The following is a 27,540-nucleotide window of genomic DNA, read 5'->3' as shown; positions in this document are numbered from 1 at the left end:
GGAACTGGTAACGCATGATAGCTGGTAAAATTACTTGACATGTAAGTCTGGTTATTCTGTATGTTGTGCTAATGATGCTGCTCCCCATTGAATGGGATATTTGTGATGCTCATTAAGGATCTCAGATTACTTTTACCAATAGTAGATCCGTCAAGCCAAGTACTCCATGAAGAGATTTGTATAGAAGTATGCAACAGCTCATACAGTGACATTTAAGTTCATCATAATGTACAACTTCCTTCTAGCACAATCTTAAATTTCTAAGAAATTTAACCTGCTACTTATCTGTCCACTTTTATTTTGTGTGTAAGCAGCTGTGCTAGCTGCTATATGGCACTTTTCTAGTACTGCTAATGGCAGCTAAGTAGCTGTCAAGCTTTGCTTGACAAGTGATAGCAGTTTGGTAGCAAAGTCATCACCGCTGTATTCTTAAAGTGCAGAAGGTGTTTTGAGAATCCTTAAGAAGAAAGCAGGCTGGTATAGACCACAAAATCTGTGAATGATTAACTCACTTAACTAGTGATGGAGGGGGTGCTTTTTTTGAGTCTGTTCTGCCCCTGTTTGTGAGTGTGTGTAGGTGTCCGCAAACAGAGTCCCAGCGCAATGCAATCTCTCCTCTTGGACATTAATGCTGTAACAACTGGAATTTGTCTACTGTATTGGGTTTGTGTGGCAAGGGTTTGGTAGCAGGGGGGCTACAGGGGTGGATTCTGTGAGAAGCTGCTAGAAGCTTCCCCTATGTCTGACAGAGCCAATGCCAGCCGGCTCCAAGACGGACCCGCCACTGCAGAGATTCCCCTGCAGCCCGATGTGAAGACCATGGTGAGGCAGGCTGTCCCCCTGCAGCCCGTGGAGGTTAATGGTGGAGCAGATACCCACCTGCAGCCCGTGGAGGACCCCACGCCAGAGCAGGTGGATGCCCGAAGGAGGCTGTGACCCCATGGGAAGCCCACGCTGGAGCAGGCTCCTGGCAGGACCTGTGGAGCCGTGGAGAGAGGAGCCCGCGCCAGAGCAGGTTCGCTGGCAGGACTTCTGACCCCGCAGGGGACCCACGCTGGAGCAGTCTGCACCCCGTGGAAGGGACCCACGCTGGAGCAGTTCGTGAAGAACTGCAGCCCGTGGGAAGGACTCCTGTTGGAGAAGTTCATGGAGGACTGTCTCCCGTGGGAGGGACCCCACGCTGGAGCAGGGGAAGAGTGTGAGGAGTCCTCCCCCTGAGGAGGAAGGAGCGGCAGAGACAACGTGTGATGGACTGACCGCAACCCCCATTCCCCATCCTCTGCGACACTGGGGGGGGAGGTAGAGAAAATCGGGAGTGAAGTTGAGCCCGGGAAGAAGGGAGGGGTGGCGGGAAGGTGTTTTAAGATTTGGTTTTATTTCTCATTATCCTACTCTGGTTTGATTGGTAATAATTTTTTTTTTCCCCAAGTCGAGTCTGTTTTGCCTGTTATGGTAATTGGTGAATTATCCTTATCTCGACCCACAAGCTTTTCACTATATTTTTCTCTCCCCCGTCCAGCTGAGGAAGGGGAGTGATAGAGCGGCTTTGGTGGGCACCTGGCATCCACCCAGGGTCAACCCACCACATCTACATACCATTTTCACATTAATTCGGTTACAACCACTGCAGCAAAGAAGTGGTTAAACCAGCACAAACTGTGTGTAGCTAAAACTAAAGGTCTTACGAGGCAGAGAAGTGCTGCAGCCCTCGCAGCACACCTGCATCTTGGTTACCACGTGGGCAGTTTATCCTGCTGTGCATAATGCAGCGTGGCGCCGAGATCCCTCAGCCTTGCTGGATAAACCGGCTGCTTCTAAATTAACTGGAGCACGGTTACTTGTCTTCGGCCACAGCACAACATTTGCTTCTGCTATTTTGGGGACCTGAGCTGTACAGCACTGCACCACCCCTGCCTGTCTGGAGTTACTTCAGTGATTTCTACCAATGCTGCATTGCAGCATGTAACCTTGGCCTTGGCCGTGCTTATACCAACTAATCAGGCTGGCCTTCAAGCCCAGACCTATCTACCAGCTACATCCTAAAAGCCTCAAAGTTCAACCGCTAGTTGTATGCTGGCCCATCTCTTCAGAAGCATTACTGAATATCAGAATTTGAAGCGAAGCCTGCCCCTGCTGATTTTCAAGTCTTGTCCCTTCCAAAGTGGCCCTGCAAAAATGAGCCGAGGGAGTCTTTCCGTTACCTCCCTGCCTTCGGCTTTCTGCTTTCTCGCCCTTTTTTTTTTTTTAAACTTGAAGAAGCAGCCTTATTTCTGTAGTCTTTCTACAGAGAAAGCCCGCAGAGCTATGTGGATTTAATACAGGTCTCAAGACAAGATATGGATAAGGAAAGGACTATTCAGATGGCTCAGGTGATCCTACACACTCTTTGTCCAGATCAGTTGTAGAAGCAGGCTATGCTTCTAGATGCCATCCAGTAGAAAAGCATTCCAGTGCAGTAGGGCAGGACAGTGTTGATACTCCAATTCATCTCTTAGCCTCCTTCCCAATAGCTTCTCCCCTGTGAATAGGATCAGGTAAAGCTTATAAAGTCCTTTGAATACATAACTGTTAGAGTATCACAATTACCTTTTTAGTGGACCTCATCTATTTCCCCTGCCGTGGCAAAGAAATAATGGAATGTTTTGGCTGCTATATTCTCCTTTCCACGTTTTCACATGCCCATTAAATTTTTTTTAACTTTTAGAAGCATCACCCTGGCATAGGGCACAAAGTCTTAGCCATCAAAACTGAACCATAGTGATTACAACACAAACACTACTCCAAAGCTGAAAGCATTAATCACTCCTGCAAATAAAGGACTACTTATTAACATCTTTATCTGAGCTCAGACAAAACATTTGTAAAATAGCCTTCTGTTTGCACCTCAAACTAAAGGGCAAAATGTTATTGTGGGTCTGCAATTTGTCATCTAGAAATACATAATGAGCGTCTGAGGGGACAGGCACGGTCCTGATTCTGCTGCTTTTATTACAAGGCACTCCGGAATATCAACCAGCTCTCCTGTTTTCTCAGCCGCTGGCTTTTAAAGTCCTAGGAGGGTGCAGAAGGTAAGTTAACACTGCAGACTTACAGCATATCAATATGAGCACTTCATTATCATATTGCTGGTATTCAGCAAAAAACAGGCAAGTGAGAAGGAGAGTAGAGATATCACCTAATTAACAGCAGATGAAGGTATAAATCCAACTGACCTCTTTCATATGTACAAGATGCAAGAAACAAACAGGGGTTTTTGGGGAAAAAGGACTCCAGCTATAGGGATCATAATATTTACTTGTTGATCTCATTTTGCTACTTCTGTTCAGTTATTCCAAGAACAGTTATTCCAAGGATGTCATTCAAGTGTTTTTTGTTTTTTTCGACTCAGATAAATTTATTTATGCTGCACTCAAATATGATGTCCTTCCTTTTGCTGTTCAAAATCACTCCGTACTTTGCCCAAGAACAAGCTATGAAGCCAAAGGGTAGCAAGATAGGAAATTCACTTTACAGAAACAAAGCTACAAAAGTTAATGCTACAAAACTTACATGAATTTTTTTGATGCCACTTTTCTGGGTCTTCTTCATTTGAGTACTATATATAAATGTGAACAGCTCAGCTGATCATTACTCTGTACATAATACAGGCTCCTAAAAGGAGAGCAGGTCTACCACTGACTCTGGGGAAGCTGTGACATTTAAGTGCCTTAATGAAATTTCAGGTTTGTTCATATTTGTGTTAATCTGTGACACTCTGCGTGCCCGTTCAATAGCTCTTCCCTCTGCAGCTAGCAATAGGCTTGGTACAAATCTAGCTAAATCAAGTTACTATAAGACAGGGAAAAGAATAGTTTTAAAATTCAATTAATTTCTGTCTATATTTTAAGACTTCGTGGCCAGGTTTTAACATACTGGTTTCCTGAATGCTGACAAGCAGAACAACTTGCATTGATTTGCAGTGTTCACCCTCCATATGACATCACTGACAGCTTCATTACATAGGATGCTAATTTTTTTTCCATGTGGTCACCCTTAATGAGATTAAATATACTTTGTATTTACAAGCCATCTATTTGGAAGGAATTGTGATTGGATTGTCATCACATCAAGGTCGTTTAACCTAATATACAGTATGAAAAAAAAAGAACTCCAAGCACTTCTGAAAGACAGGTCATCAATTGATGTTATTCAGAAAGTATATTACTCAAGTAATTTTTGTGAGATATTAAAGAGGTATTTTATTTGCAATCCTATGCCATTTGAGTTATTCAGAGGTGCTTTGCATATTTATAGTACACCCACTTAGGACAACTCATTTCCTATTTGGAATCAGAATTCAGGTCCCACTTAAGTCAATGGGAATTTTGCCATCAACTTTAATGAAATCAGGATTTGGTTCTTACTATATATAACTCAGATAGCTTCAAACTACTCCAAAATACTGGCACGGATTATCGCCGACTTCTGCCCCTGTTGTAGAATTGCTAACACAATAATCAGGCTGGAGGTGTAAAAGCAGCAACAGAGAGCGACTACAATTGTGAAAGAGGGTTACAGTAGCACCATATAAATACTGTGTCATCCATGTTATGGTGTTAATCTGCATGAGTTTGCGGATTAATCCGTCTTCTCTAATTTAAGTCATTTAATATGTAACCCGAAGGCGTAGAATAATATTTTGTTGCAGATAAACATGCTGCTATAATCAGCATATTTTCAGGCAATTCATACATAAGAAATGTCACTGTTATATGAATGTATAATGCATACAAAGAAACAGATTACACCTATCGCAAAGGTTTTTCTTTAAGATAACATAAAATCTGTATCTCGACTGGTACTTGAAATAACGAAATCTTTTCCTGATCCACTGCATAAAACAATTATGCTAATTTCTACTAGTCCTCCGTTTCTGTAATGCTTATGACTGAGAGTTCGACGTGATCATAATTTGGCTGACTGGGAGATTGTAAAAGAGGCACAAATAAAGCATCGTGACAACAAAAAATCCATAGCTAGTAAGCAATACAATGTTCATTAATAGCTGCTTACTCCCAAAGGACTCCCACCAGCCAGCAGAGAATCTCACACTCCGGTTTCCAAGGAGTTGTGTGTGGTTGATGCAGACTCAAACTAACTTTTTCAGTTAATTCTGTTTCACATAACTCAAGCATTTCAATGGTGATTATTTGCTAGCTAATCTCCTTCAGCTCATCCCCTTACAGGCATGGAATATTGACCAAACAAGCATTTATGCAAGCAAACATAATAGATGTTGTTGGCCTAAGCAGGAAAGCACACTGCAGTCCATGCGCAGTAATTTCCACCCACATACATCGCACCTGTAAATGGGACTGGACTCAATCCTCTGAAAATTTAATAGTGTCACTGTGAAAATTTCTTTATACAAGTGTCTAGTGAAAGTAGGACTTTGCATTGTTAAGGAGACTCTATCCTAACATTAATGTGTTTTTTTACTGTCCAGCTGCTGCTAATTCTAAATAAGCAACTGCTTCCAGTCTCTTCTAGCACTGTTGGCTTGAAGGCTTGCATTTTATTTTCCATCCAATGTTTACTGAGGAGAAGAGGTGATAAAGGATGCAAAACTCAGGCTTCAAAGGGCTTCCTTTTTAGAGATCCAAAAATGGAAAGATACTGGTTTCTACAATGACCCTTTCCGAACTTCTGTTCATGCTGTTTGCAATTCTCTCCACTTCCTAGAAAAGGGCTGCTGTTACGTGGCAGAGGGCCATCGAAGTTGTCTCCAACACCAGCCAATTCTGTCATACAAGAGAAGTGGGAGAGATAAGGATCACATCACTTATAAAGAAAGCCATAGCAATGGTGGGAGGGAGTTACAATCTGTCAGAGTGCACCTGAGTATCAAGGAACTACAAGCACTTCCAGGGAGCTAAGGGCCCTCTGCTTTGCACAGACCGGGTGGGTCAGTGCAGACATGAATTTAGCCAGAGCGCTTTGCATGCTACAAGCAGCGCTCAATAACTTCCACTGTTTTACTTATCCTGTAATCTGCACAATCTGCAATCTCCAGTTAGCATAGATGCTTTTTTTAAAAAAAAAAAATGCACAGTTCAGAAGTCAGTTACTTATGCCATAGAGTCATCAGGATATAAATAATGACATCGATAAGTGCTTCTGTTCAAGCCTTTAGTACATCTAAAAGCAAAACTTCTGAATCAACCACAAAGATCAGCCCTCCTACCTGACAAACAGAAGACCAATGCAAAGTCTTTGACAGCCAGCAGTCCTTACTTTGATGTGAATGAGTGCAACAGATTCTCTCTTTTAATGATCGTTAACATCCACAGAAAATCTGCTAATGACTTTTCACCTTGTCTAGAAAAACTAACCATCCCTTTTAATTCCCTCCTCAGTTATCCAAGCAATTAGAACCTGTCTCTGCCAAAGCCAGACAAGTGGCACGTCCCACAGTCTCCTCTCTAGTTACAAAGCCTAGTTAGCAATTACACCCACCGCGGCTGGGGAGTGGGAGAGGAAAACAACACACATCAGTGACAACAAAAAAGTTTATTCTGTCAGATGCCCAGTATGTCTGTAACTGGCACCTTATAATAATAGCTGTATAATGAGGACAGTGGTCCCAGTGTGCTGTTATTGAAACGAAACCAACTGTACCATGAGTTCTTTAAGTAGTTTGAACAGATGATCAATGTCAAAATTGTCATCAGCAATAGTTATCTCCTTTTTTTCCCCCCTGTGTTTCCCAGCTTCCCCTGACAGGTCTCTTCTTGGCATGTAAGGTCTCTGGGACAGTGTTTTCTTTCTTTCTTCTCTGCCCCTTCACACACCTACTGGCAATTAAAGCAGTACAATCACAGAAAATCAATGGCATATTTTCCACTCTAGTCTATTTAGCAGAATAGAATAGAATTCCAAACTATCACTGGGGGAAGTCTCAAAACCTGCATATGAACTCAGGTTGTTTAGATATTAGAACTGAACTGAAAGAAGAGGAGGGAGGGGAAAAAAAGGACGTCGCTAGTGATGTGCTGAAACTCCCAAACTGTTTGGAAAATGTTTCAGATGATAGATAAATAAAAATACAGATGTGAGTGCACTGCAAAAAAAGCCTCTGCTGAAACCCTGCAAAGCCAGAGGTATTCCTCGAGAGCCTATAAAGCCAGTCTCATTCAGCCACATATATACCTCCAGAAGCCACTGTTTTGCACTAAGCGGTAGATGTAAAGCAAGACACGGTTACAAATAGCAGTGATGGCACAAGTAGGTGAAGTCATCAGACTTCCGACCTCCAGTCCTGTGATTTAGTCACAGATTATGCTATCCTTTTAGCTGCGACATGCAAGCATCTATACAGTTCCTTAGCAGTACAGACTAATGGAAGTGGGTATTTGTGCCTGTGTTCATGGCTAGAGAGATTATGTATTATTCTGTCCCTCAGAAGAGCCTTGTAAACTCAGTCCTACAAATCACTGAGTTCAATGTGTGCCTCATTTTAAGTAAACTCACAATAGTGTCACGCATGCCTGATGCTCACACATGTATGTTGCAGGATGAAGGAGAGTAAGGAAAGTAGACTAGCTTTTAGATTTATTTGTTTTGGGGGTATCCCAAAACTAGATCATTTAAAGAGAAAATAAGTAGGTTCTCAATAGATTTGCAAGGTTCACACCTGTTATTAGAAGCAGCATTACCTTGCTCAGCAGAGAACTCCCCTGCTCTTTGAAGATCAAGCGAAAAAATCTCTCACAGGTTCTGGTGTGTCTGCTTCTTTACTGATGTGTTAAAAGCAAAGTGCAGAAATGAACTGACGGCTTTTCATTTCTTTCCCTAATTACCAATCACAGCAGCTGCTCGGTGGAAGAATAACAAGCTTCCTTCTTTTTTTTTTCCTCATTTGAGCAAAATCCTAGGCTTGTTTGGTCCATATTTTTGTGCTTTTTTTCTTATGACGCTACTACTTGATGCAGTCAAGAGCTGGTTTTGGTTTATTGTTTTAGCTAAAGACACTAAGGCAATACAGTAAATAGGAGATAATTTGATACATCTGTCCTGCATTTATTAGTTACTGCTGACATACGTGAGAATAGGCCTGGACCTCAGTGCTGTTAGGCTGGAAGTTGTACAGCATCTAGATCTTTTGACCTGAAGACCTGCAGAGATGCTATTCCTCAGTACTGCAGTACATACTGCCCAAGGAACAGGAAGCCTCTAAGGCAGAAAACTATCCCACAAGACCTATCCCTGACTTACTTATTATAAACTTAATATATTTGCCTTTTTATATTTTCATGGTACAATCAGATTTCTCTGTACAAAGCATCAGTACATTTTTTACAAGGGCTTAATCCCCACAAGTTGTGCAGTATCAATGAAACAAACCTTAAAAGAAATTGTATGGTTCAGCTATTGGGAAATTTGTTTTTTGTAGAAGACTACAACACATTCATAAGTGGCTCAAACCATACATTATTCCTATATGAAGAACAAAACAGCATGCGACCAAAGATGCATCTGGCCATGCAGTAAGGCTGCTACTATCTATCACTTAAATAGATGAGAAAAGTTGCCAGTAAGTGCTGCCAACTGCTGCTCTAATAAACAATATTTCTCTCAACAGAAAGCCAGCACCATGTGCTGATTTATAGTAAATGTGCCATTCTTTCCCTGTGTTATCTGAAGACAATAACAAGTAGCTCAGAGCACAAGAATACATTTTTATAAAAACAAAACAATGGGTGTTGGCTCAGCACCTTATCTGCTGTATGTGAGCATAGAAGCATTTGAATTGCCCCAGTGGACACCCTAAGATCCTTTATTACATTTATGCTGTTGGTTTCTTGAGCACAGCTTTGAGAATGAAGACCAATAAATTGTCAGTGAATAGTGTTCAGCGATATATTTGACACATTTGGATCTATGGACACGTACGTCAAATCAAAGGCTGTGAAGAGGTAGCAGAGGTTACGCCCTATTATGGAGGTGAGTCGTACGCATACTCTGAATCAGCCTGAACACATAACCAGCGGAAGTTAAGAGCTGAGCAAATGCTCTGGTTCACAGATAAATCTGCAAAAATTCCTTATGTGTCTTCCGAATGCCTGCCGTTCAATTACCACCACTCGTAAAGGGAAAAGGAGTCTCTAGAACAGTACGATCCCTCTTCATCATTAAGGGCTGATGGGGAAACATCCTGTTTTGGAGACTGCATTAGCTTACACAAGTGTGAAGCTGCAATGTTCCCATCTCCCGTCACGTTCAAGATGTTTTCACAGTAGGTTATTAGCCTGGTAGCTATACTAACACTGTTTCTGCATGGTGTGCAATACGTACGTTGCTCAGCCTCCCCAAAATGCTCTTCGATTAGCTATTTCCACATACATAATACCATCCTGGGGCCCATCACAATTTTCCATTCACATTTTACTCAAATCTAATATGAAACATGCTCTTTATTCAGAATCGCGCATCTGCCTAATGCCACAACTCCTTAACTCCGCTCCCAGCCCCCTTGGAGGCAGTCGCACTCCATCCTGAGCCAGCTACCCAGAAGGTCTAATCAAATGGCTTCATGGAGAAGTATCACTCTTAGACCTAGTGCAATTATTTACATTTGACTAAAGCTTAACGCATATTTTGCTAAAGTTAATCTTCCAAAAAGATACTTAAGCTTAGTTCAAAGGCATTTCAGGGCAGAGAATTAGGGATTTATTGCAGCAGTTGTGATGTATGTGCAATCTTTTTTAATTGGCATATGTCTGGCTTCAGTTTCCATCTGCTGATTCTTACAAAAACACTATTAGGACCCAACACTTCTTTTCCCATGAAAATACTACTTCATTGTAATTGAAACCTCTCTCAATCTCTTTAATAACTACGTACACTAAGAATTGAAAAGCTCAGCCCATTTCCAGTTACACTTGCAATCTTGCCTATGCACATTTCCAAATCATCCTCCTGCCCCAAACTGGGATTATACAAATACTTTTTGTTTTGCTTTAATTTCCCCAAACAACAAGGTTTCAAATGGTGGTCGGAATCATTCACTGCAACCTTCCAACAGTTAGTCTCGTGACTGGAGATAAAAGGGCACTAACTAACTGGGGAGTGTCTGATTGACCAGATCCTGCCTAGAGCCAATAGTTACCTTTAGAGGTCATGACAGGGATGGTGCTGCTTGGCAGCATTTACCCCTCTGGCAGACACTGGTGGAAATTTCAGGGAAACCTTACATTCTTTTTGTATGTTTAAAGCTGCCCAGAGACAAAGACAGCGTGGTTTCAAAATAACTACTGATTAGTCCACCCTTTTTCATTGACAAACATCTGGGGTGAGTAAGAGCACATTAAATGTGTTCTGAAGAGAGATATTTTGTCCTCCAAACTCCCATATAGCGAAAGGGGCAGAACCCTACAGACCACCCGCCAGACAGGGCCACTCTCATCAATCTGGTGGGTGCTGAACACAAGCCCATGTGAGGTCAGGTCTGAAGTCGTAAGCAGCAGCTGCCAGTGGTGGGGCATGGAAACCCACTTACTTCTCAAAGCTTTGTATCGTGGGCTTATGCTGAATCTCTGTGCAACGGCCCGTGCTTCCATAGCAGGCTGACATTAAAAAGGAGGCTTTTAGAAAGACAAGGAAGAATAATTTTCACATATTGCATTTAAAAGGGAGTATTTCTCAACAACAGAAGCTTTTTACATCACATTGTCAAGGGAGAGGTTCTGCCTTCTCAGTTAAGGCTTTTATATTGCTCAAACATGAACAAGCATTTAATTACAGTACAGCTCTAAAATAACACGTTAAGGAGAAACTTAGATGAAATTCAGTTCTATTAATCCAAAATCAGAAGAGGCCACGACTGGCTAATAAACTACTACTTCTTCCTAGTTGGGAACTTTTACCTGGTGTTCTAAGATTTTTTAAGCAGAAAATTGACTCTACAATATGCATACATTAAAGTATAATCATGAAAATATTTGCTATACAAATGTTAATTTGTTTGACAACACAGTTGGTTCTGTCCTTAAATTTACATTTAATGGAAAACACATCAAAGACTGAAGTAACTAATTACAGGGACATGTGTTTGTTTGGGACATACCCAAATAGCTAACAGATCTGGGCAGAGAAACACAGGATCCTTTAATTGAACAGCAAAATGCTGTAAATTAAGTTACTTTCCTGGTATTTTCTGTGCATTTCTTGGGTTGGTTTTTGGTTTTGGTTTGGTTTTTTTCTGGTTTGGTTTTTTTGTGTTTGGGGTTTTTTTAACTTTTGGTGCAATCCTAACCAATGCTGTCCATGATCTTACAGAGCTGATGGCACAAAAGGTTTTAAAAAACGGCTGCATGCTGCAGGGACAGGGAAGTTGGATCAAACTAGTGCTTCTTCTGCCCTCTTAAGCATCAATGATTAGCCAATAGGCAAGGCAGACTAATTTAACCATCTAAGTTAGCAGCTTTCTCCACATCTGAAAAAGGAGCTGGTGATTTCAGAAGAAAAAGGTTTCGGACGTTTCTAGATATCTAAGGGCTGGAGAAGAGGATATAAAGAGCCTACATAGCCCAGAAATCAAGCAGGCTGCTCAAACCTCCACCAAGAGAGAAAAACAATGGCAAGCTCTTACATACTTAACCTTGTGACACAGAGAAAATGTTTCTTTAATAGCTTTCCTCCTTCTGCAGTAAAAGTTACGATCACATTCTAGAAAGGTGAATGGGTGCTACTTAAGAGCTTTATTTTTTTAAACAGTTGAAAAGAAATCTAAGTAGTAACTGATTCCTTGATACAGAGAAAACACTCTGCTAGCAGTATTTTCTTTATACTGAAGACTACAATAACGATACCCTTTGTTACACAGAAAATGGCTCTTATAAAAGTTGAATAACTTTCACCTGGGAAACAAAGAAAGAAAGGCGGGGGGGGAACCCTAATCTTTCTTTAATTTTGTCTAGGGCTTCTGCCTTTCTTCTGACATTATTTGAGAAAATAATACATCTGGAGTCTTCTCGTATTGAAGCTGACAAAATACTTTTCAGACCTAGGCTTTTGGCAAAGGCAGCTGAGGAGAACGACTTAGGCAATCAGAGTGGAAAGTTATCAAAAAAGGACAATAGGTTGAATATTCTTTTTAAATGGTAGAGTTTAGTAAACAAATTTGGGCTTTTTTTTGGCTTTCTGCTGTTAAATTGATAGTAAAGCATATCTTTTCAATGGCCTTTTTGACCAAGGCTAAAATGAAGAAACACTGACTTCTTCGGTAAATAATCCCACGTAAAGTTCTACTAAATTACAGCAGCATTTTTCTAACATAATGGTTTGATGGAAAAAAAAATCTGTTAACAGTTGGCAGCTACTGTACATGGCTTCCCATTTTTCTGGAAATCCAGCCAAGTTTTCCTCCTCCCCATGCAGGGGATTAAAGCCATGCTGCTAGGAAGCATGTATTACCAAACACTTAGGAAGAAACAAACATTCTTAGGATTTCTATGCTAAATGCAGAACATTTACTAAAACCGAGTATTTGTTTCACATGGGGAATGTAGATAATAAATACGAAAGTTTAAACTTTTTTTTTTGTTTAGCTAATTACTGAGTTTCCCAGTGAACTTTATAAAGGACAAGGCATTGCATTGCGCTAAATACAGTGAAATTTTGAGAAGCATCTTAAAGATTCAAACCAAGAGGCCATTTGCCGAGAAGTCACAAAGTCTCAGGAATATTGCAGCCTGCTGCCCAGACCAGCAGAACTTTCTGGGCACATAGCATGTGAAAAATAGCATAGGAGAACTAAATTATACTTTTGAACACACAGGAAACTATGATAGAGGATAATCCCTTTTCCGTAGTCTTAGAATACCGATTTTTCCTTCTACTATCACCGCACCGAACATGAAAGCATCAGTGCCATTGATCTTCTCATTAGCTTGTGCTGTTAGCCCTGAATATTGTCCACCATCAAATTATTCTGTAACAGATCTAAATGTGCAATATACTCCAATTACAGGACTTCGCTGAGCTGTTCAGTCCTTCTGAAATCACTGAGCTCCACTGCCCTTTTCTTAAAGTCAGCCGAAAGGAGTATCATGGGGTTTATTTTCCCTTTAACCTGGAGCGGGGCATTGGCACATGGTAGAGGCTCACAGGATGTTCAGGCAATTTTGCCAACGGGTGCTGTTGAAAAGCTTCTCAGAGCAAGAATGGATGACACTCACAGCAAAGCATTTTACCATTTTCAAACACCACTGCCAAATTCTGAGTCGTGCTTCTTCCAAAACCTAGGGGTATTACTACCCCCAAAAAATTGTAATATAAAAAAAAGTTGCCAAAACATGCCCCATGCCCCAATCTAAACCACTTTTCTGGTAACAAAGATTCAGGCTGTAAATTTATGCAGGAGGGGAAAATTTCAGGCACAACACTTGAAGCTTGATAGTGTTACAGTTTTTGAAGCTGAAAATTATTTTTCAGGAGAAATTTTTAGGCAGCCTTAAAAGAAGAGCTACAAGGCCCATTTAACACTTTTTTATTGTTTTGGAATTTTAGCCAGATCTGAAGTTATTTATACTCATCTTGTACCCAGGCTTCTCTCAGCAATACCTCAATAACATCAGAAATTTTTGCCTAAGGAAGGAACCAGGTAAAAATGCCAGAATAATTGCATAGAAAATAATTAAACCCCACAGTGCAGTCTCACACTAAGTAGTCACACTTTGCTGGTTCAATACACTATCATTTGGGAATTTTATTTTTATTTATTGTGAGTGGGCTTCATTACATCTGAGTACGATATGCTCTAATGGGAGCAAGTGGGTTGTACTGGGTTTATAGTAGAACAACACAAAGACCAGCACAGGAAAGATGTATTTTAAGACTTTTTTTTTTCTTTTTTTTTTTTTTTGTCAATAAACTGCTTATAAAGAAAGACTAAGGTCAGATGCAACGTGGAACTGATGTTGGAAGGGGGATGAAAATATTATAATTTTCTGTCTCTTGTGAAATGATCAGGTCTCAGAGAAAGAATAAACTTACCAGACTTCAAAAAAGTGGTTAAAGCAGATTATCACACACGAGAAAGGCACAGAGTGGAGCAATTTCTGGCATTACATTTCTGGCAGCCTGAATTTTAAGACTCGTAATAGAAAAAAGTCTTCCTTTGGGATAACAAAACCTATTTTTTTTGCTGAGCATAAACCTTTGAAAAACACTAATAAAATTAGCAATAAAAACACCAAAGAAGTGAACTTTGGGGAAGTTACAGCAAGAACAGGTTGCTGTGGGGAGAAAGGAAAGTGCTTCTTCACTAGCCTGCCATGACAGAAGCATCCCAGGAGAAAGTCAGCCTTAAATAATCCTGCTCAGAGTACGCACTTGGGAAAGGTTTGTGTGGTCAGATCCTGTCTAATGGCAAAACTCTGTGCAGTGGTTTCTTAGATAAAGTATTCCTGCAGACAACTACCCATTTGAGAACACAACGGTATTTGCTTCTTGCAGTTCTGAAACACTATGTTAGACCTTCTCAAGCTTCTTATTGCAGTAAGAGTGCCCACGGAAAACAACAGGGAAAACAACACTGAAGTGTTCCAAATGAGTATTTCTGACACGGTTGAAAGTCTGAGTTTCTTTTAATAAGCACTGTTTCTTCTTCCAAACAAACCAGCAGTAACTAGGTAGGAACAAGAGAGTCACCTATAGATTTTCTGTAGTTGTGAGGACTAACACCGCAAACAAAGCACTCCATTCCTAGAACACGTTCCAAAACCACACTGACATTTTGCAGATACAATTAGGCCAATAATTAATTAATGTAGCATGATCCAGAAACAGATTTTATGAAGACAGCAGGTTGCCAGGAGTCACCCAGATAAGAAACAACTGAAAAAGCAGGAAGTGTCTGTGCCCTGCCGCAGTACAAAGATGATCCCATTTCGTCTCTGTTAAATCATGTAGCTTTTTCAAGCACAGTAAATTTGCGTTCCTTCAGCTTTGCTAAGAAGATGCTAGGTCTGACAGCATTAAGGTCTTTTTCCAGTGTGGGTTCGCTGGTGTCTGAGCTCAAAATGCAGATTTTGCCTTTGAAGGAGTTCTAGGATTTCTCTAATCCCAATGTCCTGCTTACACAAATTGATATAAACTTACATTTGAGACATCTGCTGTGCTGTCAAAATTCTCCCACAAAGGCTTTCAAAGCTTTTTAGTCAGCCTCTGTGTTTTAAAAGAAAATATTTTCTAAGTCTTCAGCTTAATGTTTGCAGCTTGCTTAAAGTTTGCATCTACATCTAGTTCTGTGCTGTGCCTGGTTCGTGCCTCTAACCCTCAGTTCAATGATCAAGACCGTCTGATGTTCATTTAGGTCAAACTCAGTCTGTTCCCTAGTCTCCATATTTAAACAGCAGTTCAGTGATCAATTTTCACAAGTCAAACACAGGCCATTATTAATACAGTGTAATCCCTGACAGCCTTCCTCTAGCACTCCTTGTCAATCTGCTAATTAAAATCTGCTCTCAGATTATGAGAGCAGAAATTCAAGAAAGTAGGTGCTCTTCATTCTCCTGCTGCTAGCAAGGCAGTCACACCCTCATGTACACGCAGGTACACACCCATACATGCAATTTAAAATTAAAATCTTTTCATTGATCCACTTTTTGGCAGAAGAGTACAAATGTGATTCACACAGCTGTATTATTGTCCATCTTGCTCAATGAAATACCACTAATCTTTTGAAGATTGTCATCTCATCTGCTGGCAAGCGTGAGTTCCCAGGAAATGCAACAGGGAAAGAGTAACAAATTGCACTGAAAAGATGGAAAAAAATGAGGACCCTTCAGCAGTGGCAGCTTCCTGCATGACATGTAATTTAAGAAGCCTTGATAATAAAGAGCAATGCAACCCAAGCCAAAATGCTGGAGAACAAGTGGAACAGTGGCTGCAGAGGAAAACTTAAAAATTAACAAAATCCACATTTTGCCTTTACAGCAGCATAGTCCCCACTATCTACCCATCACTGCTTGCATCCCTAAAGGAGAGACAGACCCTCTTGAAACTATCAGGATCGTGTGTTCCTCACACTGAGTACGTGCCAGTGGAAGAGATGTATGGATTCACAGGATCATTCAGATTAGAAGGGACATCAGGAGGTCATCAGTCCAACCTCCTGTTCGAAGCAGGGTTGCTATGAAGTCAGACCAGGTTACTCAAGGCTTAAGCCAAATCCTTGGGCTGGGTATTCTATGCCTTTCAGATTTTTTTATCTGTTATAATTTTCTGAAGATACTTCCCCTTCCAGAAACTGAATTTATGGAAACTGCATGAAGTGAAGCTTGAAGAAATCAACTTGTCTGTAAAGTGCCCTGGAAAATAAGAAGTTTGCTATGAAATATCAACCCTGAGCCTCAGGGTTCATTACTCCAGATTTTAGGGATCATTGTGTGTGGCTGATTCTATTTTTTCTTGCTTCTATCATTAAGACAAAGATATAAAGTAGTTTCACAATATAGTATGTTATATGTGTAATTAACATTCTCATTTCAGTTTGCATGTTATTGTTGTCCATCCTAACGTGAGCTCCCGTCACCAAAATATTGCTGCTTATGCCATAAATTAGATCTCTAAGACATTAATTCTATTTCCCAAGACATATCAAACACCTCGATGGTGTTATTGCTTTATTTTCCTTTGAAACACGAACCAGCTGTCTGATCCAATATTTCAAATCCCTAAGTTCTTAAACAGAAGCCACCAAGGTATCGAACGTAAATTACTTCTACTGGACGGAACTTCAGAAACAACTGACTGCTGAGCAGCATTTATTTCCTTTCCATGTTAACACATGTAGGTGTGCTCCCCTTTAGTCTGACACCTATTTAGCATGATAAGATATGACCAAGATCGTGCAGATCAGAACAGAAGCAATGCAACCGATAATTATCAAGTCTTTCTGCCTCAGGTCCATAGCAGTAGAAACCCTTGGGATTACTGAAGAAGTTAACACAAAGTGATCTTTAACACACATATCGCTTGTAAAGTTTTCCTTTGACCCATCAGATTATTCAAGAACCACAATGCCAGTACAATCGAGTTATTCTGAGATACGATTTAATGTCTTCAGCACGAGTGTACTCCCATACAAAATGTGAATTAATAAAGATTTACGATTGCAAACAGTAGCAAGTCAGGAGAAAACATTACTAAAAGTCTCATCCTACAACTGGATCAACACAGGCACACAGACATGCCTGAGCAGGTGTACTGATACACAGACCATTTTGGCTGCGTGGAGGCAGATACTAGGCTGAGATCTTTGCCTTTCAAGTTATAAGGCCTACAAAAATAGGAAAAACATCACAAGGCTTGGATTGCTTGTGTGCTGAGACTTCAGCTTATCATGTTGATCAATATTGTCTCCTTACTACGTGTGCTTTCCTTTTCTGTCAAAACCGCACACAGTACCGAGATGGCAAATACGCCTTGTCTGTGTGTCTTTACTAACCATCCCTCACTTGATCCCAGCCGATGTGTGAATGGGAAAGGCAAGAGTTTTGCAAGGGATGATGGCAAGTTGCACTAGAGAAAGAAACACATGAAGGAAGCGGCAAATTACAGATGGCTTTACACCGACTGATTCGAAGGCACAGTGTGTAGCACGCTCCAAAAGCGCCAGCTGTTGAGTAGAAAACATTTGACACTGCTGAAACATTTGGAAGCCAAACATCGACCGCTGAAAGAGAAACTTACGGGTTTTTCATCCAAGAAAATTTGAAGCCTTAGAGGGAAGAATTAACTGGATTTGATTACTGAGACTGGCAATATCAATAAGGCGGCACTTCAGCCTTATCATTTGGCATCTCTGTGAATCATGCAGCCTTACAAAAGACAGTGGTGCTGAAGGTCTTTGCACAATCGTCAACTTCAAGACGCAGAGAGCCATAAGCAGCAGCATGCAGTATATTGTCCCACCGTGCCACCTAGCACTGGGTTGATGTGTCTATCAGTGACTGCTTTCACACTCCTGACAAGCTATTATTCAGCTACGTAACTGACAGGTCAGTTGTAGTCTGCTTTGATTTGTAAGCTGTCTACCCAAAAGTTACCATTCTGACTCAAAGAAACGTTTATTTCAAGAAGCATTTTTCAAATGTTTTAGACTTACAAATTTTGCTGCAGTAAGATCTAATAAAAAAGCATGTATGAAATATCACAGTTACAGCAGTTGCTTATTAAGGACCTCACACAAACAAACATTTACTCCTAAGTCCATATGATTACATCATTTCGTGTATCACTATCAAGGGCTTGATAGCAACATTTCTGCCTACAGGCTTGTTCGGCAAATTGTCCATGTACTGGTTGTGCTTGCAGTCCAGGCAGACTCCATCAGCAATTCTGAACGTGAACGTTTCCGACGACAATTTCTCTCCTCTTCACCCACGCACAAAGGTGCAGAGATGTTGATTTCTGTTTGACAACAATCGACGTTACAGCTCAACCTAGTCAAACTTTAAGTTTATTTTCCATCAAACCTAAGCAAACCACAATTGTATTCACGGCTCACATCCGACAATACGGGACTGAACGCTCTGCTTTCCATTATGGATCAACAAAACCCCCAGTGACATGAATGGCGGTCTAGCAAGCAGGCGACTCGCTGCACAGATGGATTAATAGACTTAAGAAATTGCTATTTGTGAACGTTCACAGGAATTAGAAAGTAATTGTGAGGCAAACAACAACTAAAAAATCAAAACTAAAAGATAGTAAAGCATACTCCAATCTGTTCACAAACAGTATGCCAACAAAGCGGGGGGGGGGATTTTTGGTGGTTTATTTTATTTTTTTAGACATTCCTGTGTCTTTTCTTATGGATTAAAGGAACCAAAGAACTAAGTTTATTGACATTCAACTACCAGCATTAAAAACAAGACAAGATCACCACCCAGTACAGCCCCCACCATGGGAGGCTTAAGAGCTCCTCTAATGTCTCCTACCTATGAAACTTTTCAACATGTTATCTTGAGTGACTAATCTTTGGTAAAACATTTAACAATTACGTGCAAATAAAATCAAAATCTTCAAAAAATACTCTGCAGAACAGAAAAATCACAGAACGTTAAAGAAGCTAATAAACAATACAAACTGCTGCTGCTCCACCTTTTTCCTCTAGGAATGAGCAGCAGTCTACCCAGCCCAAATCTTTAGTAATTACTTCCACACAGGAGTGCAGTATTGATTTCTCTAAAGCACACAGAGGGCCAGGAGTGCTTTAGCATCATTTGAGAGAGAAGCCTCAAAAAAGCAGTGGCTGCTGAAAAAAACCATTTACTTCATTTGCAAAAAAAATTAATTGCCAGAACCATGAAGTTTGCAAGTAAGCCTTTCCCTAGCTTCTACATTCATTTTATCATCTAAAATGACAGCCATTAATAGTCTATATTTCCTTGTTGTTATTAGTAATAAATATGGCCTCACAATCCACCAAAGCTAATGAATCTGTCTTGGGTTCTTAAAGCATGCTACTATTAGAAATAAATAACAGTGGCTTTAATACAGGGTTACACAAGGGCAGACTTTGACCTTTTGATATCTGTATATTCCCAATGATGTAACGTACCCAAAAAAAAAAAAAAGGCAGAAAGCATTTATTTCTTTGTGTATCAAGTGGGGTTCTCTTCAAGCAGCAGATCAATGATCGTCAAGGTTTAGTTAGGAATGCTATCAGACCGTTAGACAAATGGTCTAACATCTAAAGGAAAATATAGGTCTAAAGGAAAAATAAATAAATTTATTTTCTGTATGCAGTAAACCTGCTCAGCTATGACCTTCTCTTCTTTTGCAGAGAGGATTCTTCTTAATAGCTAAGAGGGCATTAAATACAATTGGTCAGACTATAACACAGGGTTGGCTGCTTTGTTGCACGAAGAATTTGGTGTAAAACCTCCCTGCCCTAAGACAGATAGATACACTATGAACTTTGAAGGTTGCTCTTAAACACATCAGTGCTGTCTACAAAGTAGCAGTTCATTTTGATTGCTTTATCTGCAAGACAGAACATTTTACTTAAAAAACAAAACCAAAACACATCCAGTGACACTATGCTTTGCAAACAAAACCACAACACATTCCTTATGGAACTCGTGTCATGGGTTTCCACAGTAACAACAAAAGCAAATCTATGATGCAAGCTGAACGTAAAGAATTTGGTTAATTATAAACTGATTGTGTTTTAAGGCTATTTCATTTTCTCTACAAATCTTTTGTACAGCAACAGAAATTGCTTGTTGCACACTTTAACTGAAAATGTCTCATACACAAGCACTTTTTTTGGGAAAAACTGTAAGAAAACAAAGCTACTGCTATAAGAGAATTCAAGAGCAAACCCAACGTTGACTGTTAGTGCTACTCATAAGCTTTAATTTACCCTTTTCAAGCACACAGTAATAAAACGTCTTATAAAATACAACAGTGAAGATGGTTTTGAATAAGAAAAGAAAAAGCAAAGGGAAGGGAAAAGGGACAAGCTTTGTGTATTGTTTTCTGTTTATATTTAAGTCCATCTTTGCTTCTTACAACCACCCTCAAGAAAGGAGTCCTCTGGCCTAAAGACAGTAACCAAATAAATTAGTCATAGAAGTTGGCAGGCTGTGAAATACACACACACACACAAACCCAAAACAAAACAAAAGGAAAAAACCCTTCCAAAGGACACACGGCGTATCTGTGTAACTTGCCAGAATAAGAAAGGTAGTCAATGGATAAAAACACTGTGCTAGAAAGAAGAGGGGGGGTGTTTTACCTCATTTTTATAAAAGAGAGGGGTAAATAGAATCTTTATATAATTCATACAAGAGGTAAGTAACTCTCTGGATATAAAGTGAGCAACTAAGCTATGAATTACAGCAAGCTTATAATTAAAAAGAGCTGGAAATCCTTAACCACTACTCTGCACCCAGTCATTAATGCAGCCAGTTACATACTGCAGTCATTAACATACCCATAAATTGTTTACCTAGCTACTGTTATACAGCAATTCTGTATTTAAAATGCGATTCCAATTCAATTGGATTGGAATTACCGTATGTTTTATATATGGATGCTACAGTAATGGCAGAAGTAACAATAAAATCTGCTCAAAAAGTCACGGTAATTCAGAGAATATCTTATTTAAGAGAATAATTACGTACAATTTCAGTGTTCAAGGAAACCTTGCAGGTTCTATGCATCCTTCCCTAAAGAACACGACAGCTCTTTTGTTACAAGACACCACTGAGATAGAATGAAGAAGTCTGACGGCAGTGCGGGTTCATGCCAAGTTCCATAATGAACAAATGATGACCGAGAAAAAAAAAAACTTAGCTCTTGGCTCCAGCCTGACTAAGCAGAGCATTTTCTACAAAAATAACAAACCTAATTCAATAGTTTGAGAGTGCTAATGTCAAGATTAACATAGTGATATGCAAGCTTTCTATTTTTACTATAAAACACATTGCGCTTGTGTTGATCAACAAAATCCTTTATGGTAGCGCTCTCATACATAGTTTTGTCCCCTTATAACCAATACAGAAGACTACAAGCCTGTTCTTTGAATTTATACCAAATCCCACTCCCAAATTATAGCTTCTTAATTACTGAAAAATTGCATGTGTTTCTGTACCCAACTGCTTACCCAGCCTGTGCTTTGTTTTCTGCAGGGTCTCTAACTCCAGAGCTTCAGATTTCGTATCTCCCATGTGCTTGGAGTAGCATCTGATGCGTTCTTTTGCTATGCTGAAAATTCCTTTAGATCGCTGAAACGTGATATAAATTGTATTTTTCTTTAGAATCAGCACAACACACGTTTCTTTCAAACCTATTTTAGAACTGAAAAATAATGTGTTATTCTACACTCTTAGCTAAAGATAAACTGCAAAACTATACTAGATGGCTACACTTCCATTCAGACAGAGAAAAAAAGACTGGTATCGGCCTAGGAAATAAAGGCTTGTTTTACTTGCTCTATTCTTGCTTTTCTACCTATAGCAAAATGCAAATAGAAAAAGTGAGAGGGAGAGAGATTAATTTTGTAAACTTTTCCTGTTACAGCTAGTCACTCTTCATCACAGCCAGGACAGCTGGGACTAATCAAAGGTCTGAATGAAATAACATGGACATCCTACCATATAAAGACTTTAAAACAGAAGCCTATAGTAATTTCAGAGTATTTTTTCTTATTGATACTAAAGATGTGTCTTTAAATGTGGTAAAAAGCATCCCCTGTATTATGATTAGCACCAAGTTTCCTTCCCGATGATGATTTACACTAAAGAACACAAGAAAATGGAAAAAAGTTTACTTTTTTACACTTACTGGGAAAAAAAGGATATTAACTATCCAAAGGGAGGGATAGATGCTTTTTTATTATAATGCAAATTTGTAATTCGCTATGACATGCTTTCTTAAATACATTAAAGATCCCTGTATGTACTCTGCTCATGTTCCTACTTCTTTTCCTCAGGTACTCAACAATCTGAAAATAACTGTTGTGCTGTAGTCCTGTTCTTCAAGAAACCTCTCTTAATCTCTCTTCCGTTTACAGGCTAATTACATGTGAACAGAGAGCCTAGAACATCACATGCTGTAATAAACAGCAAGATGCTGCCCCAGGCCGCAGGTTTCATTTTGTCCCCTTTCTCAAAAATAGACATGTGGTTCCCCTTTTCCATTTCTTTACATTATTTTCAAACCACCAAACTAACACAAATTAGTTTTTACAGTCTCATCCCCTCCTGTTCTTAATAATTCAATGGAAAACTTTATCAACACCTGGTGCTTCATTGCTCCTGGGTGTTCTGGTCACCTCTTGGTTCTTCTACAAACGGCTCAGCTGGCTGGAAAATTGTTGTTTGTTCGCCTTTATCCACTTCACCATTAAAGAGATCATTAAAATACTCCATCTTTCTGTAATTGCATTCTTTGTAACCAAGATTTCCATTTTTGTCCTTTATCTGACTCATGCACAGCTCACGACCTTGTCTCAAATGCCGATATCCCAGTAAAATGGTCTGAAGTTACGTTACTACACTGCCACTTCAACTGCACAGAGCCATTTTTTGTGCCATCTTTTTGCTGAATCATTTGCATTACCAGAGAACTTATGGAAGTCACAAAATCCTTGCCACATATCAATGTGCAACTGCTTTCTTATACTCCCCATCAAAAACTGTTTATTTTTTTCTTGGAGTTCTTTCTAGTGTTTTCTCCTGCTCTTTTATTTACTCCAAATGTTTCCCAGCTGGTATAAAATTGTTGCACAATGTTCAAGCGTGTTCCCACCTGTCTCCTTGGTGTTCAGGTCTGTATTTTGTTTCTCGAAGGCGAGTGTTACACTTAGAACTTCTCTCTTCATTAAAACAACTCAGTCATTATTTTTATAAAACAGTAAGATACGTCTGAAGCATCTACCTTTAGCAGATTTGTTCACCGATAGCTTTGAAGTATCAGATAATTACTGCTAACTTCCACATACTCATCGCGGAGGATACAGGTGTTAACTTTAGTAGATTTTTAACCATCTTTTCTAGGACATGGACTGGCAGGTGGAACTGTATATGCATCACAATTTTACCTAAAAGCAGCATTACAAAGTTTACTCAGATTTTGTAGTTCACTTTGAAAGATACTGTGGAAACCCTGTGCATTATTGTTTTCAATTGCATGACTCCAGATGAATACAGAAGCCTCCAAGGAAGTTTCTAGATTCCTCCTTCACTAAGTTTACATGGTAGCAGGTATTTCTAAATGCTGACACGAGCTATCCATCCCTTTTCCAGTGCTCACGCAGTGCTTTTCTCACACTATTTTACATATTTCATTCCCTTCTGCACAACGCCGCCAGTTAGTTGTTCACACAGGAAAGTTGTTCACACAGGAAAACCCCAGCAGTTCTGCCTATATTCATGGGCATCCCGGACCTCTCATAACGAAGGCTATGAATTAACTTCCACTGTGAATTGCGAAACACTACGTGCTTCATTACAAAATTTTATTGCAACATACACAAAATGTGTTTCTTCATACTTCTTGAAGAGCGACGAAAATAAGATTCCTGAGGTAAAAAATATTGAAAATTTCAGCCCAGATGACACAACTTTAGCAAAAAACAGTCAGATTTGTCAATTTATTTGAAAGATCTTCCTCAGCGCCACAGCCTTTCCCCTTCCCGCTTGGGCTCCCAGGCCCGCTTTCCCCTTGAACTCGCCACGCGCAGCCCGAGGTGAAGCCCCGCTTTCTGCCACACCTTCCCACAGCCCCCCTCGGCAGCCGCCCGCCCCGACACGCGTCCCTGCCGAGCCCCGTAACGCTCAGCCTCCCCGTTATCCTTTGGCTCTATCGCTGCCCGTCTCCCCGACGGCTCCCCGCCGCCGGTCCCCCGTGGGGCTCCTCAGCAGCGTGACAGAGACCGGGAGACACGGCTCCCTGCCCCCCGCCGAGCCTCCGCGGCCTCCCTCGTTCTCTTTTTAAACTCCGCGTAGGCATTTCAGCTGAGATGTGCCACAAAGGCGACCCGCCCCAGGGTCGCGGCAGGACCGGAGCAGCCCCGCTCCGGCACGCCGAGCGCCTCGGAGGAGCCGCCCCGCCGCGCACCCGGCCGCTCCTCCCCCTCCCTTGGTTCCGCACTTTCGTCAGGCCCGCGGCGTCACAGTCCCCGCCTGGCAACCGGCCGTTGTCGCCCGCCGCCGCGCTGCCCCGCCGGTAGCGGGGAGCGGAGCCGCGTCCCGCCGCGTTTCCCTTCCGTTTCACGCTCGGGCTGCCAAAAGCGACGGCGAATCTGCCTGCCGCCGGAAGCCGGCCTAGCCTCTGCTCCGCCAGCGGAAGCGGAAGAGTCGCCATTTTGTTTCGGGTGATGGCGACTGTGGTGCTCTGGAGCTGGGGAGTTTAGTGCGGGCCCGGTCTTCTGGGGGACTCGCTTCTCGGACAGTCGTTGTTACTGCGAGTTTCCTCCTCCTCGCTGCATCCCCTGGTGATGTACGGAGGGGTCGGAGGTTCTCGACGGACTGCAGAAGAAGCAGGCCCGCCGCCCCTAATGTTGTTGTCAGGCGGGGGAGCGGTCCCCGGGCCCCCCGGAGGAGGTGGAGGAGGAGGTGGAGGTGGGAATAGCCGTGTGGAGCTGCTGGTGTTCGGCTATGCCTGCAAGCTGTTTCGAGATGATGAGAAGGCTCAGTACCAGGAGCAGGGGCGACACCTTATTCCTTGGATGGGAGACCCCAAGATCATGATCGATAGGTCGGTGTAACACAACCCCCAGACTCTGCTGCGAGATCTCCTGTTATAGCCTCTTTCTGTTCCTCCCCTTATGCTGTGGGCAGGTGAGGGCGGGGGATGAGCAAAGGGCTCGTTCTGGCAGACGTGTGGGGATCTTCTTCACTGGCAGAGTTGGAGGGCAGCTCCTCCTGGTAGAGTGCTTCGAGTGCTGCTTTTGTAACGCTGCAGGGCCGTCCCCCCGGCAGCGGGAACTTGGGGTTCCCCGCTCTGGCAGTGTTGGGAGGTTCCCCTCCTTCTGACAGTCAGTGTGCGTTGGGTGTTTTTGCTCCACTTGTTAGGGTAGGGTTTACAGGGTGGAGTGGGAATGATCTGTTCCTTTTCAATGCAAACCACAAACATCATCTTTTCTCACTTGGAAACCAAGGGAGCCTTATTGCGTGGGAATACTTACTAGGCGCTTTGTATGTTCTCTAAGCGAGAAGGGTGTAGTGTGAGGAGTGGAGATGTTTATCCACCTTAGGGGAAATGGGGTTTTCTTATTTCTCCTACGTAATCTGGCTGCAGGCTGTTGCTGGGATACGCCAAAAGCAGTTTTTGGCCTAATTACTTTTTCCTTGTGCCATGATTCACTGTATTAGGCAGAATGGCTTTGATTTTGGGTGCTTGCTTTTCAAATCTTATGTCAGGGGTGGCTTTTTTTTGGTTCTTTTGCAGTAGGTACAGGTTCATGGCCAGAGAGAGTAATGGAGTCTGCTTTGATGTTTCTTCTGGTCTCTGAGTTGTTTCAGCAGTGCAGGGTGGGATTTAGAAATAAATTCATTCAGAATGAATTTTCTGAATATTTCCTTGGAGAGAGGGAAAATGGGAGGTCAGGGTGGGTATATTTGAGTGAAGCACTGAAAGTACAATTTAAGAGTTGTGGCTGACCCTGAAAACCTCAGTGGGAAAGATGGAAGGATTTTGGTTTGAAAAGGATCACATGACATACTATAGATATTTGTTCCCTCAATTTCATCATTGCTTTGGTGCTATATATGATTTTTCTTGTTTTGATTTAACAACTGTATTTGGCTTGGAAAAATACCAGTATCGGAAGATCTTTTCATTTCCTTCCAGAAGACCGGAGGAAAAAGAAATGCCCTTGCACTATTTTGGGGTTTACGCCATTAATGATTTTTATGATTGAAATTAATTTGTTAAATTGGAATAAACATGAAGACGTGAAAAACCAACCATAAATGTTTGTAGCTATGTTTAATTTCTTAGTCACATGAGAATAGAAGTGTTATGATGCACACTTCTGATCCAGATCACTTCTGTGACAGATTTCATTAGTAGGTAGAGGCCATTTTTGTGGTCCTGTGCAACAGTAACCCAATTTACAGGCGTTACAGAAATTGTTGGGAGCAAAAACTAAGTATGTGCATGTACGTACATACAATACCGAAAAATCTAAATAACATACATTTGTAAGTTAAGATAGCTTGCAATTACTAATCTTATAAACTCCTTTGGAAGCTTAGATTCTTTTTATCTCCAGCAGCAGGAAGTCTTCATTTTCACCATTTTGAGAAAAGCACATTGCTATGAGAAGACATGGGTTGAAGTTTGCCTGTGGACAGAGCTTGATTAACCAGACCTACATGTTTCATTAACTTTTTGCTATAAGAATATTTACTTTCTTTGTTTTTGGTCTAGCAAGTTGGCACAAGTCAAGAGTTGTGTGTGGGAAGACACCTCAGCGGAGTCGAGTTTACTGTTGCTTTACTTTTCAATCAGTTTCTCTTACTGATGCATAAACATTATCCCAATGCAGTGCTTTTCCTGCAAATAAAATTATTTCTGCTTAGTAGAAAGGAACTGTACGTCATTGATCTTTGCCGTTTTTACGGTGAACCTCCTTAAATTGCATGTATATGTTACTGTTCCTATGTATGTGTGTCTCTCTATCACATAACCCAGAACTTATTTCCTCAGCCAAATGGCTAGGGGCCGAGCCTAGCCATGATTTTACCTCCAATGGACGCAAGTTTCTATGGTGAAGATATCTCCTGAGAGTTCGGGACTAGCAGAAAGAAGCGAGGAAATTTCGACCGTTTGGTTCTTACGGATAGGTATTTATGTATTCGGGTTTGTGTGAATGTAAGCTATTTGACTTTCCAGAAAAACGTATTTTGCAAGTGACATTGATTGGTTGGTTGAAGCACGTACGGTAAGAGCTGTTAAGGAAATGGATCCCGCTTAAACTATTAAAGGATACCTTTGCCTTTAATTGTAATAATTTATTAGTTTCTTTGAGAGGAA

The 27,540-nt window shown here is 41.0% G+C and overlaps 1 protein-coding gene across 3 annotated transcripts in view; it reads left to right on the top strand.

The window, feature by feature from the left end:
• Window positions 1-24,885: 24,885 nt before the first annotated feature.
• The window catches only part of SFSWAP (splicing factor SWAP), a 50,517-nt gene continuing 47,862 nt past the window's right edge, over window positions 24,886-27,540 (top strand). For all 3 annotated transcript variants that reach the window (XM_076352540.1, XM_076352539.1, XM_076352538.1), the window contains exon 1: window positions 24,886-25,257. In XM_076352540.1, coding sequence (XP_076208655.1) covers window positions 24,998-25,257 — 260 coding nt within the window. In that variant the 5' untranslated portion in view covers window positions 24,886-24,997. The remainder of the gene's footprint in view (window positions 25,258-27,540) is intronic.

Source organism: Aptenodytes patagonicus, chromosome 15 (assembly GCF_965638725.1).
Source record: "Aptenodytes patagonicus chromosome 15, bAptPat1.pri.cur, whole genome shotgun sequence".
In the NCBI taxonomy this organism is placed as follows: domain Eukaryota; kingdom Metazoa; phylum Chordata; class Aves; order Sphenisciformes; family Spheniscidae; genus Aptenodytes; species Aptenodytes patagonicus.
The sequence above is the reverse complement of the archived record's forward strand: the minus strand, read 5'-3'. Positions and strand labels throughout refer to the sequence as shown.